Source organism: Ambystoma mexicanum, chromosome 3p (assembly GCF_040938575.1).
Source record: "Ambystoma mexicanum isolate Mex_15411 chromosome 3p, UKY_AmexF1_1, whole genome shotgun sequence".
NCBI classification, from domain to species: Eukaryota; Metazoa; Chordata; class Amphibia; order Caudata; family Ambystomatidae; genus Ambystoma; species Ambystoma mexicanum.
This window is the reverse complement of record NC_090925.1, coordinates 1,039,326,422-1,039,347,630: the sequence shown is the minus strand read 5'-3', so window position 1 is coordinate 1,039,347,630 and position 21,209 is coordinate 1,039,326,422. Positions and strand designations below refer to the sequence as shown.

Here is a 21,209-nt window from a genome sequence, read left to right as displayed (position 1 = left end):
ACACCACATAGCTTGCTGGGAAATCTTACTATAGACTCTTAATATTATGTCTAATCTACACCCTTGCTTGAGATACTAATGTGCAAAGCCCAAATAGTACCCCGAGCTGTGTGGGACATTGCAAAAGATCATACTTTCCTCTTTCTGCATTTTGACAGTTAGCACCCAAGATTCTGTTATAAATAGCGGACAACAAACAGCCCCGTTTCTTGGGCCGGGCAGAGCGGCGACGGCCCGGGGTGCAAAGCTAAACAGCTCAGATGGAAGGGGGTGGGGGTTGTCGCACACTAAGGGGCACACCCAGAAAGGGGAGTCTGATTTTGCCAGCGAGTGCTCCTCTGCGTTGTTCGGCTGCTGCTCTCTTCCAACTTGTGGATAACTATTTATGTTATTTTATTTTTTACATTTATATAGCGTACAGACAGCCCGGGGGCATTGTGGCGCTGTTACTTGTAGGAGACTTAGTTACAGTAGGTACACGTTCAAGGCATTGGATAGCATAGAAGACGCACACAATTCGCAGTATCCTTGGGGAAGGGATGTCACATCAGAAGGTGGCGGTTCGGAATATGCAAACAAAAGAATTCACATTCCAAATGCAGTGTGTGAGACGTTATGGCGTCACACACCCTGTGCCCCTCATTATTTGTGCAGTCAGCCTTTCAAGTGGGGCGGCAATTTAGAAGTGATGGCTCATTAACAAGCCATTGTTTTTACACAGTGTGTGCTAGTTCAGTGTTAAGACCTGAACATGGGGCATTTTTATTCACCAGGCCAGCACAAGTATCAGTAAGCTAACCAAACATATGCATTCTTCAAAGAATAAAAAATGCAGCACGGAAAAAGTTTGAAACTATTTTCTTTATTTTCATGTCCCTATTTGACACACCAAAACGTATTTTTTGTACATTATTACACATGGCACATCCCTGGGAAGGTTAGATGTCATTTTCTTGCTTAAGTATTCTATTGGCTGCTTTGGGACATGGACTAAATGCATTCACATTGCATCAAAGGTCTTTTAATTTTCTAAACAAGCCAGCCACTGCCTAGCGCACTCACCAGATGGCAACTCAATGACACTTGGCATCTTGATTAGGAAAGTAGAGTTAATTGGGTGTCACCATGCAGACATGAGTCCATGACAATCAATGCAGTAATGTGTTGTGCGCTGCACATGCCACCACCCTGTTGGTTAATGGTGCTTATGTGGCACTCCTGTATGTAACAGACACAAACCGGCATATGTGCTGATGTGTGCAGGTTTGTGTCCGATGTGTGCAATGACTATAAAATAGCATACCAGAAGAGAGCACCATTGGTTTCACATCCAAGCCAGAGTCAACTTCAAAACTTTGTCTATCACGTTTAAATGCCTCCACAAAAAAGCACCCCATCTACTTAAACCATACCATTACTAGGAAAGAATCCACCAGATCCCTAAGATCTAACAACCATCCACTCTTAGCAATACCCCGCTACAAAAACACTAGAGCAGAGGGCAGCAGCTTCCAATACCTAGAACCCCAAACATTGGAATTCACTACCGCTCACCATCAAAAATGAGGAAACACTCACAGGCTTCAAAAAAACGGTTAAAAGCCTGGCTGTTCAACTTATAACAATAACATCAGCCATCACAATATATGTAAATAGCTCTCCACTTGTATATACTGTCCTGCATTGCATATTACTGTGTTTTCATTCTTTTACTTTGCAAATTGTCTTGGATCTGTTATTGTAACCACGCCATAATGGCCCACTGAATGCATGCCTTAAGAGCTGTCTGTAACCTTGCTGTGATACCTAAGGATCTGGGTGTGTAATCAAATGTAATAAATAAAAATAAATACTAGAACGTTTTGTGTAGGTGGGTCTGAAGAGCATGCCATATTGTACCCACACTAAACACAGGAAGCAATTGCCGCAAATTGTACATCCACTAGGCCAAACAACCCTTCTACACTGCCACGCTATGATTTTCTCTAGCTGCAGGCCAGCAATAATGAGAGATGTGAATGCCAGCTCTGTTACATAAAGCATGAGTCTGCTCGTTTTTGTAGAAATAACCCAAGGCCTGCGTAATAGTGAGGAGGAACGGTGGACCCTTTACCATGCATCAGAAGCCGGTTTTGTTTAAAACGCTTCATTGTCTTATTAATGGTAAAGCTAAAGTTTGTAAGAGGTACAATCCTTTCTGTGCATTGTTTATTGGGTCGCTCTTGCGCAGTATCCTGTCCGGTCGGTTGATATTGCCTAAAGATGCTTCTGTATTGGGGCAATGAGACTCAGCCCTTCCTCATCTAAAATTCTTCCGAAACAAGAAGCAAGAGCCTTTTTGCCCAATTTGTGGGTCTGATGTTGCAGCCCTTTTATACTCACATCCAACATTTTAATGTTGGGGTTAGTGTTGTGAACAGTGATGCGAGCACCAAGCCATGCAGCTGTCATAAATTTAGAGATTCACACATACAGTCCTTTTATCATGGACTTGTTTCCCCAATATAGAGATCTCTGAACACTGTTCTAGTCCTGAAATGCTCTGTGATTTAATGCAAAGTATACATGAACAACCATTGGTGCTATTTGTCCGCTTTCCCACTCTCAGAGGTATACTGAACGAGTACAATAAGAGTGTATGACTGCCCATCTTGGAACGAAACTTCCATCAGAAAATAATTCATATTGTTAGTATAGTATTTCCTTGCGAAATACAAGTGAGGTGGTACGAATAGAACACCTGCAACACAGAACCACTGGGCCCTCAGACCCGGGTAGGCTGGTCAGACAGCAGTGTGCCAGTAGGGACAGTTTGAAACTGCAATCAGGCACTACCTTGCCAAAGAGCAGGTGACAGAAGCACAATTTACTTGGACAGCAACAGTTGTGTTTTCACATTAGAAATCTTCTGTAAAGTACATGCATTACAATGTAATGAAACCAGCTTAATTTAAATCGCAATTATTGATTCATATTGATGAGGTGTTTTGTCGCACAACACATAAGCATAGTTTATGAGTGACGTGTGCCTGGGGTGGGGAGGTAGGCATTCTGGTGTTTCCCCCTAGGCACTAGGTTGGCTAGAAACTGCCATGACTACAAGTACCCAATAGGGAAAAACAACAGTGGCCAACTCGAACCTTACAGAACACATTACGGGGAACCATAGCAGAGTCGCCACATCACATGCAGGGTACATGCGCTGGACGTCACAGATTCTCAACAGAAACATTTGCGCAGCCCTTGGCGGTACAAGGCGCTGGGTAATGTAGTTAATTACCCGGGCCCCAAGATTAACAGACACGCATGCAGTAAAAGGTGGCTATAACGTGGTGCAGATGGATACCTTTGCGCAGCTCCCGATGCCAGACTGTAACGATGGGCCCCGCGTGTTTGCGGTGATGGATAAGCCACAGGGACAGGGTCTGCACGCTTTGCTGGGAGTTGCTAAGTTCCAGCAACTTCTTCTCCAGGGCCGACTCCGAAAAGGAGGACATAGCTGCTTGAGTCCCACTATCTCTCTACGAATGCTGAAGTTAGGTAAAGTGAGTGACTTCTGGGTCTTGGTGTGGCTGGGTCCCAGGGTGTCACTTCAGGCCTCAGTGGGGTCGCCCCAGTAACCGTCACAAGATGGCGCCTGACCTCTGACCCCAGAGGGGGCAAATAGTGAGCGTTAATCTGGATCCGGTCACGAAAAAATAGACCGTCCCCAACAACCGAATATCTGGGCTCCTAAGTGTAGCCCAGCGGGCACGAACCCGCTAGCAGTGTCCCGAAACGAGACATGTCAACAGAGCGACGTGCAGATAGTGGCGCAGATTGCGCGTGCGCAAAGTGAACATGAGGCGGCAGAAACAGGACTGAAAATTGATGCCGTCACGAATACTACTGTAAACATGTCGGCCATCGTGATGTGATAAAGTCTCGCAGTGTAGATTGGGATGTTGCCACCGTATTTTTGAATCCTTAAGCTTTTTATAATTGAAATTGCACAGTATTACATCAACCATATTAACATTATTTTCATACAATAAAGTTCGAGATTAATTTTAATTTAAAATAAAAGTACATTCCTATCTGTTATCTAGAAAGTACACGTAAGCACTAAAATCCTTTCTAATATTTGAACTTTTCAGGAGTAACGATCCCGGTAAAGTGTTTTTTTTTAATCATTTCATAAGGCTCTGATAGAAGACACGCACGTCTGCTCGGCTTAAGCTGTTGGGAATCACGACTAACTACGCGGGACATTAACGCGTTTGGACTCATAAGCAGCCTCTTCAAAAGAAAACGTCATGTGGATTTTATCAGGATGGCAAATAATTAAGTGCCCGGTAAGAGAGAAACAGACGAGAGTTGGTTATAAGTATAATACATAGATATTTTTCTCCAATTGCTAGTCACGCTTGGGACTGAACGGAACACTTTGGATTTTAACCTCTTCAGTTACCATTTTGTGAAGTCTGCTGCAGTGTAGTGACTTGCTGAATGTTGCTTGGTGGCTGGCCGTCTAGGGATCGTGATAGATACATGTAATGCAATTGTGATGGCCCAAATGCATTTTGAAGCCAAGTCCAGACAACCTGTCTCTTTATCTATTTGGCTTATTTGTGAAAGAAAATGTCAACCCTATATATGCATTTACAAAGATTCCTGCTTATTTGAGAATCAAGCAGTGTACTTTTTTGAAAAACTACATGTTGTGGCCTCCAAGGACGACAGGACGCCCAAGGTATTTACAACTACTTTTATTCAATAACAGAACGAGTAGCAATAGTCCAGGAGACGGGACTGGCTAGCAGAGCTTCCAGTTAACCTCACTGGAGGCGGGTGTGCAGAGGACTGCACGCAGTGTACTTCCAGGGCCCCCAGGAGTGAGCTGGTATTGACCTGGGCCTTCAGTCACATTGATCCCTCATAAGGAGCAGCGCTGTCCAGACCGACCTGTCTGGCGCTCCAACTGGTGCCAAGAGTTCCCGCTCGCAGAGCGCCGGTCCGCGAGATCACGTTGGCCGAGATCTCGCGAGACCGCACCCTCCGCGATCACGTGATGTCCCCACACTACACATTTTTTTACACCTATGAAAACCGTATATGCGATGCATGCTTTCAATAATGGAAAAGCAAGCAATGTTTATTATACAAAAGTTATCCACTTCGGACAAGTTAATGCAATGTTACATATGAATAGGGCATCTAGGCCTGCCTCATTTGTTTACATTCTGCCACTTACTGCTGCGCAATGATTAATGAAAAGCAAAACTAAGAGTACCAGAATTTAGAAACACACACGGTACAGGTTGCACCACTTACACCTGGCCAACATGATGTGATGAAATATACATCTCTGCTTTACAACCACCGTATCGGGTGAAATGGCAGTGGCCGGAAAGAAGCTTACTAGTGATCATTTTTGTTTTTTAGCCAATGGCAAGTTGCATTTGATTTTTGATATTCACATTTGGTAAAAGCTAAACCTATATGACTGTAAATATTGTATTTGTATGTAAATATTGTATCCTATGTAACTAAGATATTGTCTGTAACAAGCGCCACGATGCCCCCGGGCTGACGTGCGCTCTACAAATCTGAATAAATAAATAATATAAATCCCATAATGCATACCGCTGTTGAATGAACAACCAGGACTGGATGGGAGGTGTTCAACATATTTTGGGACCACTTCTTTATTCTCAAATCTTTGTTGGAGTGTAGTCCCTTCTTTGTAGATTTAAAGTGAGAGTTACACCCTTCATAAACTCCAGGCCCACATCAGACCTCAAGCCAGTGTAAAGAAGCCCCTCAACGCTCACACCAGAAAAAATACAACCCGCAAGGGAAAAGGGCCCAGCAAACCTCTAACAAGTTTTATTCTCATAAAGGACAAGTATGCGATAGCAAAGAACTCAGCTGCCACGTAGCGCTCTGACAAAATCAGCATGAGCAATAGACATACATCACATATTTTGCACATCCAAGTAGCTGGTTAGTGCGACCCTGTACATAGACGGCCTGCTCCATAGGGGATGCCAAGCCATTGTTCCCAGCCTCGTCTGCTCATCTTCTTCCACGTGGAATTCTTCATACGCCATCAAGCAGGAAGCTCCTAATCGGCAATTATGAACACAATTCAGTACATAACCTATCTGTGGCCTTATGTGCATCTGGTACTCCAGACATGGGCACAGAGCCTACTTTTCCAGTTACGATAACTGTAACCCCTTGCTTGATCACAGGCGCGTTGGCACTGTTCAAATTCTTCCCACCATGAGCTTAAATTTGTTACTTACCCTCCCTGGCACCTTGCCGCACAAATTACAGGGACCCCAGGCGGGGTAAACTCTCCTTTATGCTGCAATCCTTCTGATGGATTGGCACCCTAACAGTTTTATGGTCAGTGGTCTGGGGTTGACCGTTACACTGGAATGTGAAGACACGCCCCTGCATGCTTGCACCATAAAAAATACAACCTGCTAGGGAAAAAGGCACAAGACAGCGCTTGCAAGGATAACTGATGAATTAAACGCAACTTCTGCATTAAAAGGCCAGAGTACGTGCTTAACATAGGATGCTCGACCTCACATAATCTTTTGGGCTGCGTTGCGCACCATACATTTGCCGGTCTCCCCATTATAATTTCATAGGGGGAGAGCCCAGTTTTAGCCTGCACAGACGTGTGCATGCACAATAGTGCTAGGGGTAATGCATCCACCCAACTCAACTTGCTCCCAGCACAGATGTTAGCTATCTTTGACTTTAAGATACCGTTATGTCTCTCAACAAGCCCGGCAGAACTGGGATGCCTGGAACTGTGGAATCGTTTCTCTATCTGCAGACCTGCACAGATCTGTAGTACTACTGCGCCCACAAAGTGTGGGCCATTGTCTGACCACAGGACACGGGGCCACCCAAACCGGGAGAAATACTCCTTCAACATTACTTTTGCCGTTGACATGGCAGTGCAGTCTTTTAAAGGATATGCCTCCACCCACTTGCTGAATGCACAAATCGCCACTAACACACATTTGTAGTTCTGGCACCTTTCCATTTCTATGAAATCAAAATGGATCACCTCAAATGGCATAGAGGGTGGGCCAAAACTACCTACTGGAGTCACGGTTCCTTTCCCTACATTGTGTTGCAGGCATGTAATACAATTCTGCACTAGCCTTTCTGCATTCTTTTTTATGTGCTCATTTTTCCATACTGTGGATAAATGCTGTACCATCTTCTTCGCGCAAAAGTGGGTAGGGCTATGCGCCATTGTAACCATTGCGGTTACGTAACAATTTGGCAACATGCAGTTCTTGGTCTCTTTGTCCACCCAACATCCCTCCAAATCTAACTCAGCAGAGCCCTCAGCCCACCCCTGAATCTCTTCGGTCGTGGCCTCAGCCTGCATTTCTTTGACTGTGGCAACTCCATTCTCTATCATACAAGATACTTCCTCAGTCTATACTGTCATCATTTTATTTCCCAAATCTGTGGCTGTTTGCTTCGCAATCCTGTCTGCAAATGCGTTTCCCTCTCCCACTTTACATGTTACTTTTTTATGCGCCTCGCATTTCACTATAGCTAGGCGCTTTGGAAACGTGAGTGCGGACAACAATCGCACAATCAAAGGGCCATGCTGAATCCTGGCCCCATGTGATGTCAAGAAACCCCTCTCAGCCCAGAGTCGGCCAAAGTTATGAACCACGCCAAAGGCGTACTGGCTGTCAGTATAAATATTCACGTTCAAATTCTCAGAGAGTTCACAGGCTCGGGTCAGTGCTATTATTTCTGCGGCTTGTGCCAAATTGTAGGGGGTTCTTCTGCTTTCTACAACACTCTAGGGTAGTAATTGCATCAGGTAAAGAGCCGTCTCGTCTGTGGGATGTCGCTCAAGTCAATTCTTCCCTTTGTTTCTTCTTCAGTGATCATTAAACAATCATGGGGTGGTGATTCGTTGTCACCAATTTCTGCTATGGGCAGTGGCATTAATTCTGCAGGATTCAATGCGCTACACCTCATAATTTGGATGTGGGGGGCAAACAAGATGAGCTCATATCTTGTTAGTCTAGCTGAGGTGAGGTGTTGCGTCTGTGTCCTATTTAATAGAACGTCTATAGCATGTGGCACCATCAGAATTAAAGTGTGCCCCAATACCATTCCTTCCGTTTGTTTCACTGACGCAGCAGCCGCTGCGACGGATCGCAAACATCGTGGTAGTGCGCGCGCTACAGGGTCCAGCGCGGAAGAATAATAGCTGCACGGCCTATTTCTTCCACCTTGTTCCTGTGTCAAAACCGCCAATGCACATCCTTCACTCTCACTCACAAATAGTCTAAAGATCTTTTTATAGTTAGGAGTGCCTAAAACTGGCGCAGCACACAATGCAGCTTTCAATTGCTCAAACGCTTTCTGACATTCCTCATCCCATTGTAAAGGCATCACTGCATCCTTTTTAGTTAACTTTATCATCGGCTTCACAATCAACGCAAAATTACTGATCCACTGCCGACAATAAGAGGCCATGCCTATTACAGCTCTCACTCCTTTTTGAGTTTTTGGAATAGGCATACTAGAAATACTTACTATGCGTTCTGGTGTTAATCTTCTCCCTTCTTTCGAAAGTAGGTAACCCAAATAAGACACCTCCTTCTGATTATACTGGAATTTCTTCAAACTTGCCTTGTGACCATAGGTCGCTAAGTGTGTCAATAGTAATATAGTACTTTCTTTGCAGATCTCTTTTGTGTCAGCAGCTAATAACAAGTCATCTATGTACTGTAAGAGTACGCAACCTTCGGGTAATTCTAGCATGTCTGGCTGCTCTTTTAGTGCTCTGCTGTAAATGCTCGGGCTTTCTGTGTATCCTTGTGGAATGCGTTTGAATGTGAATAATCGACCTCCTAGAGTGAACGCGAACAGATATCTACTGCTTTTATCCACTGGAATGCTAAAGAACGCATTCTTCAGATCAACTACACTAAAGTATTCTGCAGTGGCCGGTATCATTGTTAGTATTGTTGTGACATCTGGGACCAAAGGGAATTGTGGGTCCACCACTTTGTTCAATGCGCGCAGATCAATTATGAAACGATAGGGTACTTCATTGCCTCCTTTCTTGTAAACTGGAAGAATCGGGCTGTTGCACGTGCTACCTGCAATTTCTTCAACCACCCCCAATCTCACCAGGTCAGTAACAATACTTTTTAATCCCTTCTCACCTTCAACAGAAATGTTATACTGGGGAATTCGTGGTAATGTAACACCTTCTTTCAAAGTTATTTTTGCTGGCTCTATTTTCAAGCATCCTACATCGTTATCATGCATTGCCCACAGACAGGTTGGTACTCTACTTAGCTCTTCTGGTAGCGCTTTTGACATAAATTCCGTAACTGGTGCATCGTGAGGCCACATTGTGAGGAACACCCCATCTGCCGTACAATGTATAACTGCCCCCAATTTTCTCAACAAATTTAATCCTAGCAAGTTCTCCCCACAATTTTCTGTCAGAAGAAATGGAATTGTTCCGTAAATGCTCCTATTGTAATTGGGACAGCTTCGGACATGGGGTTAATTACTGGTGTACCTGCGAACCCTACAGAAACATTCTTTTGCCCTGACAGTGGGATCTCCGGAACCAAGTGATGGTCTATCGAACACTTCTGTGCCCCTGTATCTACAAGGAAACGGTGCTCCTTATTCCCGTCTCTCCTTTCTACGCAGGGTCCTTTCTGATTCACGGGAATAGACACTGGTTCCGACCCCTGCCGTGGGCTGTCCTATCGCGAAAATAACACATCGTCCGATGTGTAGTCACCGCTGCTGCTATAATACGTGTTTGGCTGTGTATCAAAAATATTCCCATTTCCCCCTCGGTGTCCTCCACTCTGATCATTTCTGTGTTGGCCCTGCCCGCCCTGATTTTGGTTCGAAACACTTTGGTTCAATGCCTGGTTCTGTTGCGCTTGGTTTTGACCATAGGATTGGTTTTGAGTACCTCCATTGGTATATCCCTTCTGCTGCTGCATGCTATTTCTGCTTGGGCCATTTGACCCCTGATGTCCTCTATGAGGCCTTCTCTGACCAAACCCACCTCTATTCTGTAGGTGCGGGCATTGCGCTCGCCAGTGTCCTTCCTCCTTACAGTACGCACATTGATTTACTCCCAATGACACCCTGTGCATATTATTCAAATTTCCTCTGCCTTGTGCATTTCCTCTACCTCTATTGTACCCAATGACCTGCTACAGTAACACCCTTGTTTTTAAATTTACTCTATCCTTCACCTCTCTTTCTTTCGCCACATTTACCCTGTTCTCGTAATATTGGACTATGTGTAATATCTCACTCACCGGTTTTGCTGCCCAGGAACTTTCCGACGTCATTAACATATCTTGAATTGGTGATATTAGTCCCCTCACATATTTATCAACAAATAGCCTTTTCCTCGACTATGTGCTCACATCCTATCCACTGAAGTCTGTGAATACTCCTTCAAATCTATTGAAATAATCCGTTACTGGCTCATCCTTGCCCTGTACACATGTAGTTAATTTGTCGCACTGAATCCTTTTTTCTGGAATTATTTCCCTCAATCTCCGCATTATCCGTTCTGGTAGATCTGCCATGCGGGTTCCCGGATTTTCCCCTACTTTTCTATTTTTGTCCTCCAATAGTAACTCCGCCCATGTGGCGCCAAAAGCCCCCACGTCATCTACCGTCCTCATCTGTTTCCATATATCTGCTGGCAAAATGACTGGGAAAATCAAATCTATATCGCTCATAGTAAGCACTGCTGATCTCAGGGTTGACTCTACTTCCTTGTAGAAACCTGCTGGATTTTTTCTTATATCGGGAATCGTCTGTTTTATAGTATTCACCTCTTGCCTGGAAAAGGGGACATGCACATACTGGGCGGTGAAATGGGCTGGTGTTACCTGCGCTCCTACTGTACCCGTCGCAGGGATCTCTACTTTTGGTACAAACGTGGGCCGAACCTCTCTCATTGGAAATGCCCCACTCACGATCCCTCCCCCTTCTCTTAGGTTCAATAGTATTCCTAAGTCCAGTGATAGGCGCGTTTCTCCTGTACTTCGCTCGAATGCTCTCTTGTATACCGCTAGTATCTCAGGTGGGCTGGCCTTATTATTTTTTATATCCTTCTCTATCAAATGTTCAGCCATCGATTGTAGTGCCTTTCTTTTCATTGGCATGGAATATTCGTCAAATAGGTCATGTATGACCATTGTTGGGATACTAGGATTCGACACCCACTTTATTGCTTCTCGTATACACACTTTCAGCTTGTCGCCCCTCGGTACAGATGACATTGAATGTCTCCGCTGTATGTATGATTCTACCGTCCCTCTCCCATCTCTTCTAATATCCCAACCCCTGTATCCAGGTGCAGCAAACATTTCGACATACTCATTATCCAACTCATTTTTAAGATCAAAAAGTCCATTCACATGTTCCTTTACTCTACAACATGCTATTTGGTTCAAATCTAACAATCGTTGTGGCGGTAATTTGTCAAGTAACTTTTTCCATTCCCCCACCAAAATGTTCCCCATGCATTCCAACACTACCTGTCTCTCGTTGCTTCTTCGGTACCCATACAATGAGGCCAATGCTGCCGTCCCATCGTTTCCTTCTATGTACCTTTCTGCCTCTTGCCATAATTCAATCTTTCTTTCTTTGCTGATCGCGCTTCGAGTTACCCGTCCAAATCCTGTTCCTTCAGCCCCGCCTCTCGCCTCCCCGGTCTCAATTTCGACTTCGGGAGGGGCGGATGGTGCTGAATCTGTCTCTGGAGCGGGAGGTGCGGATGGGACAAGTGACACAAGTGGCATCTCTGAAGGGCCTTCCTGGGTGCTGGGAAATTGTGTGTCTGCGGTCTGCGCTTGTGGGAGGGCTCGAGCTGTGGGTGGGGCTTGGGTAATGCTTGCGTGAGGGGAAGTGCTTGGGCTACGGGAGGGGGTACGAGAGCCACTGGTTGGGCCTGTGCAGACACTACTGGCGTGTTTGGTTTCGATTCTGGTTTTGGGCCTCGACCCGTATTAGTTAACAAATGTTCCATTAATTTGTCTGCTATGTGTAGTTCCCGCTGCGGGTATACTCCTTCTATGTTCATTTGCTCACGTCTCCCTTCTCATCTTAGACTTGCCGTCCACTCCTCCTCCTTTTCTTCTGCTACCACAAGCTTCGATTTGTGCCTGTGCGCATGCTTCTCTCTACTCCCAAGACGGAGCATTGCTTCCCTCCTCCAATCTTTGACAGTCTCAAAAGCTGCGGGTCGCGCTTTTTTCCTAATCAGCACCCTTTCTAGGTTATCTATCCTCGCAATCTCAAAGCTACCATTAATCGGCCACTGATGGTCGGGTTGCTTTCTAGTTTGCCTATGCCAAATTGCACAAAATATTATCGCACCCACACCATATTTTGCATACATGTCATAAGCCGGCGTTCCCCCAGGCGGTGCACTTTGGCCATATTCCAAGGACTGTCTACTGCAGCTGAAAGCCCCGCTAAAGTGGACAGTACTCAAGGCATGTTTTTTAACCTTCCCCTTTGGTTAGCTAACCTTTACCTGGACGTTAGAATTTGCAAAATCAACACTCTACCAAAAATCAGGTTTCTATTTGAATCGGGGAATGACTCACCTGATAAAACAAGTTGCCTGTCCTAACGCAACCTCTCCCAACGTCGTGTCTGTGCTTCTCTGGCTTCTGCCTCGTCTCGGGACCCTCGCCTCCTTTGCCCTCTGGCCCGGTACGTCGATCAGGGATCAAATGTGTGCAGATCTGCAAAGGAATCTCTCCTCACTTCTACAGGGCGCCCCGTACACCTCTTGATCCCGGCTCGATCGTCCCGTCCTCGCCGTTCTTCCGCCTTTACTCCGTTACAACGTATACGATGGGGCAAGTGGGGGAGGGTCCCTATTCGGGCGCCATCTTGAAAGGGGCCCCTAGGGGTCCCTCGTGATATGGAAACAAGGCAATAACCATACACGAAAAGATGCGCCAGACACGAGGTTCAAATTCCCAGTGCTAGGGTTTATTGCAAGCAAAAATAGTCCCAATTGGCCAATTCTGGTCTCACGCCCCGCAACGTGATTTTCCTAGACCTCGAGGGACGCAAGAGAGCGAATTACGTACATCAGTTACATATATACAAAATGCATATCATACAATCACCCTCCTTTATTAAGTTTCTTTGAACTCAGGATGACGATGGACATTTCCGACGGGTATGACAATTATGACAATTATGACACTTTCAATGTCTATTCTAGTAACAATGTGCAATTTAGAAAGTGCGGAGGCATCTTTTAGTTGTTGAACAGAATACGGTGGTTCTGTTCTTGGAAGCAAACTGCACACGGGGGAAGAGCCACATTCCATGCTTTGCTATCTATGAGGTGCTATTCGTGTCCTGGGAGCCGACACGCTCTACAGGGATTTGCGAAGGGGGGCCGTAGGAAGAGCATAATTCAAGCCTTTAGCTGTTTTATTCTAACATATTCTACCATCGTACGAGACTGGCTGGCAGCTGTGAAGTGATTAAATGCCCTGCAGCTCTCCCTCAAGGCTACAGAGAGGGAGCGTGGGCATTCCTTTCTGGGCTACTCATGAGGAGTTTTCAACGAACTCCTCAGTCCCGCGACTTTGCCCTTTCATATTCAGACAACAATGTTAACAGTTGAGCAGAGTAAGCAGACTCCGCAAGAATTGCAAGCTGCAAAGCAGTTTTTGACAGAAAGCAATGAGCAATGGTTAACAAGCAAAATGGCGATTCTTGCTACGTTTAAAATGGACGCTTGTTGGTCAAGCATAGCAGTCTATATTTCTATAATTCGGTGCATAAGACGGTTGACCTACGGCCATCAAGTTACGTCTGTCATTCAAATGAAGGGTATTCACTTTTCCAGATTGACAGACCAAACCTTGGGCCTCCAAAAGTGGGCATTAATACCTTAGGTGGGCCCCCGACGGGTGTGGTATCAAGGAACAAATGTAACAGCTCCCATTAAGCCTCTTTTTTTCCCCCATCAAGCTCATGTCTGCGTACCAGCTATTACTCAATTCTGGGTGGTGCCCATCATCTATCACATCCAAACCTAATCCTCTGTACTTGTCATACTTTCTCTTCGCTTGCCTTCTAAAATGTTCAAATGTACTTCAATTTGCAATGATATCACGAAATATATTAGGGAATGACATGGCAAGTTTAGTAAGATTTGTCATCTCTTTTTTTAGCTGCATTAATATTAATAACACTTGTGTTATTTGTCTTCGTCCCCCCCACTTAATGATGCCATATTGACATTCAGTGCTAAAATACTAGCATTCAATGGTGCCGAAATATTGGCATTCAGAGACGTTGGAGACAAAATATTGGCATTTCCCTGCCGCCCCCCCTTTATATGCCCTCCCCATATAAAACTACATCCCAAATATATTCCTAATGCAAACATAGACAGGCTAAACAGTCCAACTGCACAATGCATCACACAACTATAAAAGAAAGACAAGTCAATTGTAACATAGTGCTCACGAGGAGAAGGCTGTGAGCGTGCATCAGGCGCATTCGTAGGCATCTGTATTTTCATCATGACAAGAGGGAGTACAAAGATAGCAGGAGGGAGATGGAGGAGGAAGAAGAAGGGACAGGAAAAAGTACAGAGGAACAACGTGCAAATCCTGTATAGAAGCATTGGCATAGTAATGGTACATACAGAGAGCATAAACAAAATAAAGAATACTGTAAAACGTGTGCTTATATGTAGTACCGGTATACGAATGTTCTACCACTGGTTCTATACATATGCACATATGTCTGTTGTATTCACATGTCAGTTTTTATCACAGATTTCACAACTTTACTTATTGTGCTGGCAGTGCGTATCGGGGGGGGGTGGGGCTTTCCGGATGTCCGAAAGGTGTATCTCAATTCCGCAGTTCCTTAACCTTGCTGCAAGAGTAGTGGCATAGACAATGGTGAAAGGGCTATTGTATCAAGGCGCATAGGCACACTCCATCTGCGGACAACATTTTTAACAAACATCTGGTCTCCCGGGAAAACAGCTGTAGTAGTAGTGATGTCACTGAGGCAGATGTAGTGCTGGTTGTATCTTCAACCCGCGGTGGAGCTATCTGTTGAGAGATACATTTTATGGCTTTTGTCAAGGCAGAAAGATAATCTTTGAACTCATCCCCTAGAATGGATGCAGCCCTGTGAGCATCCAAGGCTTTTCTGATGGGACCTATGGGCATGTGCATTCGCCGTCCTGCTACCACCTCATGAGGCGATAAATGGTGATCCTCGCAGGGCTGCATGCACATACTGAACAACGCCAGTACACCCAGTTTTTCTTCAGCGCTGTGCTCAACTTTGAGAGCTTACTCTTAACAGTCCATTGATCCGTTCTACAATTCTGTTGGCCTGGGGTGGTAACTTGTGCACATCCGATGCTTTATGCTCAATAATCCAGTCACTTCATTTAAAAGCTCATTAAAGAAATGGGTGCCATTATCTGACCTCAAGACATCGCAAACGCCCCAACGAGGGAACACCTCCCTCACTAAAAATGTGGCTGCACTCTTCACATCGGGATGTGCACAAGGACCATCCTCAACCCATCGTGAAAAGGTACATGCCAATATGATCAAATACCTTGCCGCATTACACCGCGCTCCCATGTCTGCATAGTCTATGTGGAGTTCTCTGAATGGCCCAGCAAGGTGGGGCAGAGTTCCTTGTATTGTTCTTAGAGTGTGACCAGTGCTGTATTTCTGGCAGGTGATCTAATTTATCACCATATTAGAAATAACCTCCTGGAGATTGGGAACACACCAGGCCTCCTGTATGACTGCAGCAGTGTGTTGTTTCAACAAATGTGCTGGATGGTGCAACTGGTCGAAAGCGATCAGCAGCAGTCTGTGTGGCATAACAACATTGGCTGTGCTATCTTGCCACCATAACAAATCTGTAGGGGACTGTGGACACCCTCTTTTACTCCACAATTCTTTCTCTCCTTGTGGTGCCTGCTGTTGTAATTCAATTATCTGAGCTATTGGGAGCGAAGTGTACGGGACCGGCAACTGCTCCTGTCTATGTGTTACTGGATACTCTGAAATAACAGGCACAGGAAGATACGCAGGTAGTTTACCCAGCGCGTCCGCTGTGGCATTGCCAAGAGTAAACTGCATCTGTCTCATTGGTATGGGCGGTGCATTTAACCTCCGCCCTCACAGAGGGCTGGGGAAGTGCTTCAATCAATTTATCCAATAATGCTGCATGTTGGACTGGGGACCCATCAGCTCTTCTGAATCCTTTCCTTTTCTATTGTGCTAACCCTGAATGCATCGTCGTGGTAACATTGGCGCAGTCAGAATAGATACTCACTCAGCACCCATGGTACGCGAAACACGCTTCAATAAGCGCTATAAGCTATGCTGCTAGAGCAGAATAGTGCATTGGTAACCTTTTTTCCACCACCACCTCATACTCTTCATCCACTAGGCGGAACATGGCTGCGCTGTGGTCTCAGGCCTGTTCCCTGATCAATAGTTGCTGACCCGTCAACTAATAGAACCCCCCCACCCCCTTTGAGTGGGCTATCTTTTTCTTCCTCTTCCTCAAATGTTACACAGTAATGCCTTGCAATGTCTTCTTCAGTACACTATTCTGTTAAAAAGGTAACAGGGTTTAATGTCTTGCACTTCAGTATATGGATGTTTAGGCTGGACAAAATGGCCACGTACGCGGATCCCTGCTGAGCAGTCAACATTGATTTAGACCTCTCCAGAATGGCGAACCACTGCATGCTCCAAATACAGTGTTGCGGAGCACCCCATGGTAATAGTGGAGCTTTTCTCAATCGCGAATGCAGCAGTGGCAAGGGATTTGTCCCTGCATTACTGAATCCAACACTCCGCTGTAATAGACTACTGGCTTATGGTCCATTGTACTTTTCTGAGTGAGTACTGCTATCATCATCTGGTCATTGGAATGGGAAAACAAGTAGAACTCTTGTGTGTAATGAGTGGTTGCAAGCACTGGGGTAGTAGAAATTACCTATTTAAATTCATTAAAGCTAGTGAGCATGTCTACTGTCTAAACAATATTGTTTTCACTCGTGTGCCTCTTTAAGGCCTTAAAACAAAGGACTGATGTATGCTACGTAATCTAGACTCCACGCCCTACAGTAAAGGCACAACCCAAGGAACTTCTGCATTTCCTTGACAGTTGTGGGCTGGGGAGCACTGTGCACAAATGCAGCATGTTCTGATATTATTTTCTTGCCATGGACTGATATCAATTGGCCCAAGTAATGGACTTCCTGGAGACAATATTGTAACTTTGCTTTGTCTACCATGTATCCTTATATGCCAACAGCTGCAAGAGAATGACAGTCACTTCAGCACTGTTGTTCACTGTCACTTCACAATAGCAGATCGTCCACATATTGCATAATAGTACTGGGCACTTGGATGTTCCTTAAATCAGCATGTAGTATTCTATTGATTGGTCAGAGCCCCCACTTAGTGTCCCCCCCCCCTACTTGAAAATGGATGAGTGAGGCAGTGAACTGAGGCAGAACCACAGGTCCAAAAAACGGAAAGAATTGCCCCAGGGAAAGTGGAAAAGTAGCCTGTGAAACTTTACGGTGCAGATCTCTTTATATGCCATTTAGTAGAGGCGGCGGGGTGCATCCGGGATTCCTTGGAGGTAACTGTCACTGAAAGACGTGAGGAGGGCCAGTTGGGGATTCCGAGAGAGGTGATTGCGGGCGCCTCTCCACCCTGAGATCCTTAGGGTGCTGGGCCCCGTGGGTGTGAGAGGCTATCCCTGCCGCAGGCCCTCGCCGGGCGGATCATCTGACAAGAGGCCAGCAGAGCTGAGAACGTGGAAGACCAGGAGGAGGGGCCTCGGGGCACACACAACAGGGCCATTGGACTCAAGCCCTCGGACCGTCCTGCGGGCCGTGGAATGCCCTTGTAGCTGAGTGTCTGGGCTCTCACATCGGAAAGCGAGAGAGACAGATGCACAGACTGCATTGAGGGAGAGCTGGAGGCGACTGTGACTGCTGCACTGCCCTGGCCAAGTAGGTAGCGCTTGGCAGTGGAAAGAAGAGTTTGTTGCCCTAATTGGATGAGGCAGAGGCCTCGTGAATACTCGAGCCCCATACACGTCCCTGTGGCATACTGTAATCTGGAACTTGGCAACGCCTTGGCCCTGGAGGAAGGAAGAGGCGCCAGCCCACAGAGGGAGCTCTGATCTCCTACGGGACCTGCACACTTGGGGGCAACAAAGGTGCAGCTCTCCGCCACAGTCCATAGACAGGGGCAAGGCCTCCTCACCAGGACCAATTACCCCAAAGCAAATACTTGTGGACACTGGGACACATACATCTGAAGTGACAGGAGGAGCCCGCCTGGCACAGAACACAATGTGTCCAAGTCAGATCACATGGTCGAAGGGGTCGGCTCTTGGGGGTGAGCACGAGTAAGGCCCAGGTTAAGACCCTCCCCCCACCACTGTAACTGGGAGGCAGTGGATTGGGGTCTCCGGATCCCCAGTGAAGAGGATACTTTGCACGGGGCAAAGGGGGGGTGGGCCCCCTTCCTGGGGCGTGAGCTCGCCCGCCCCGGTAAGTGGGTCCAGTTGACGAGTGGGTCCAGTTGACGATCAGTACCGACTATGAGGCAGTTACAGAGGGGGCCTGTCCAGAAACGGTGTACAACATACAGAAGTGAGGACCGAGACGGGGGAGGTTATCTGGTGGTCGATCCAGCACCTTACCCGCGCTGAGGAGATGCTTGCAGTGGCACAGGGTGCAGTGAGAGAAGGCCACACTGTGTGGGCCGGTCTGTGTGCGCCGGTCTGTGAGTGGAGGAGGCTGAGCCGTTGATTGCTCTAATTGGTATATTGGGGTGATACAGGGGAGAACACTCCCCCCCCCCCCAAGCTGTGACTGTTCCCCTCATCCCCACCCCCCCAGACCCCCGATTTGGAACTTTGTGGTGAGGACCCCCGAGTCCGGGGCATGTGCCCACCACCGGGGACGGCATCAGGGGGGCAACGGCCCATGAGGAACATGTACCATGGAAGGGACACTCACGTCAGTCACACCCCAGAGGTTTGGTTAGGCGGCGGGAGCCAAGGAGGGGCAAGCACTGGACAAAGTGTGGCATTGTATGGAGGCAAAGGAGAAGTTGGCCGCATATAAGTACACACCGACACGTTCTGGCTCGGAGACTCTGGGGCAGTGCAAAATGGCAGCAACTTCGGAGGAATCAGCAGCTACCAAAACGGATGTGGCGGCCTTGATGGAAGAAATAAGGAGCATGAGGGCAGACATTGGAAGCCGAGTCGACAAGATTACCCAGAGGATAGATAAGATGGAGGAGCGGCTGGAGTAGGTTGAAAACAATGAAACCTCTCTGGATTCTTTAGAGACACATATATGGACATGCGGATGTCGGAAATTGAAAGCCGGGAGGAAGAATTTCGAATGAAGATGGACGATTTAGAAAATCGTGAAAGGCGTAATAACCTTAGGCTCCTCGGAATCCCGGACAGAAACTGGGAGTTGGAGCAAGACCTGAAAAGAACACTTCATGAGATCACGAAGTCGGTTTTTGATGAGACGATTGATGAGGCAAAGGTTGAGAGGATATATCGGGCGGGTGGGTTGGGGTCTCGGGGGCCCCAAGTCAGTCCTTGCTCGGTTTCACAATTATGCAGACAAAATTAAGATCCTGGAGAAAGCGAAACAGAAGTGCCCAATCACCTATGGCTCGGCTAGAATAAAAAAAAATGTCAAGATTCATCCTCCTTAACCTTGGCGAGGAGAGGAATGTGTGTGCCTCTGATGAAGTGGTTGAAAGAAAAGGGAGTGCGGTACAGATGGGGTTTCCCGTTCTCCCTCACGTTTGAATTGGATGGACACAAACATAGACTGATGACAGAGGGAGACATTTGCAGGGACATGAACAAGCTGTTGGGCGGATCAGATGGGGAGAGGAACCAGGGTGAAAGACCAGATGACGACGGACAATCGCGTATCAAAGGGACGAGGATGAGGAGAATTCCTGGTTCCAGGAAGTAAAGTAAGTGGAACGCATCGCCCGCGGTGGACAGCTGAAGTCTGCTGGGTCATGGTATTGTTGATAAGGATAGAAGAAGTGGTTGGGAGGGGTTTCAAGGCAGTGAAGGGGCCTTCGAGAGCTCCAGCTGGTGCAGGATATTATATTAGGTTGTAGGAGTTGGGCGGCACACGCCTAGGCCATGGGTAGATTAAACGGGTGAGGCCCAGATTGGGAGGGGGGATGACGATATGAACGGATAAATGATGGACTGGGAGGAAAACGGTCCCTGCTGGTGGTCTGAACTCAGCCTGGTGATGTTAACCAGGACGTGTCGGGCGCCAGGGGAGAGGGGCAAGGGTGGTGGAGATGGAGGGGGAAGGGGTTAGGAATAGGATCTTCTTGCAGTTGAGTAATATTGGGTGTGAGACGATGGAGTCCGGGGATTGGCCACCTGGGGATGGGAGGAGGGATATTTGTGGTGAGAAGCTGGTATCGTGGTAAATCTAGGTGCCTGTGGGGGGTGGACATCTCGGGGTGGGAACGCTGAACATCAAAGGGATGAACTCGCCCACGAGAAGGTCGCTAGTAGCCAAGGAGTTCCAAAGAGCGGGTCTTGATGTGATGTTCCTCCAGGAGACGAAATACGCCAAAGAGGAAGAACAGAGGGTAATGGGAGATGGATTGGCACAGGAATGTTGGGGCACTGGCCCACTGAGGAAAGCCGGGGTGGGTATCCTCTTCTAGAAGAGACTGAAAATGGAGGTGACCATGGTATAGGCAGATGTAGAGGGCAAGGCTCTCTTGGTGATGGGCAACTGTGCAGAAGTTGTGCTTTACGTTTGTTATGGTTTATTGCCTTAATCAGTGCCAAATAAGGTTTCTGTCAATCCCTCCCAAAATTGATGCTAGAGGCCTCGGCCCACATAGTACTGGGGGGTGACTTCAATATGTGGGCTGACATCAAACAGGAATGACAAGGTGGCGATGCTGGAACGGTAGACCCGCCTGGGAGGGAGTGTGGGGAGGTCCTCAAAATGCTGGAGGTCAATGGGCTCAGAGATGAATGGCGATGTTGTCACCCGAATGAAAAGTGGTATACTTTTTACTCGGCCCCGCGTGGCA

General features: G+C 46.8%; 2 protein-coding genes across 7 annotated transcripts in view; one reads left to right on the top strand and one right to left on the bottom strand.

Annotated features, from left to right (window-relative positions):
- Window positions 1-3,892, bottom strand: part of RPRD1B (regulation of nuclear pre-mRNA domain containing 1B) — a 395,744-nt gene extending 391,852 nt beyond the window's left edge. For 2 of the 6 annotated variants that reach the window (XM_069652392.1, XM_069652395.1), the window contains exon 1: window positions 3,347-3,811. In XM_069652392.1, the coding sequence (XP_069508493.1) occupies window positions 3,347-3,497 (151 nt within the window). In that variant the 5' untranslated portion in view covers window positions 3,498-3,811. Of the gene's footprint in view, window positions 1-3,346 lie in introns of all 6 variants that reach the window. The other 4 variants (XM_069652393.1, XM_069652391.1, XM_069652390.1 and 1 more) reach the window with 4 other exon arrangements.
- Window positions 3,893-4,224: 332 nt separating this feature from the next.
- Window positions 4,225-21,209, top strand: part of TTI1 (TELO2 interacting protein 1) — a 444,572-nt gene continuing 427,587 nt past the window's right edge. The window contains exon 1 of the mRNA XM_069652389.1: window positions 4,225-4,334. The gene's annotated coding sequence lies outside the window, so the exon portion shown is untranslated. The remainder of the gene's footprint in view (window positions 4,335-21,209) is intronic.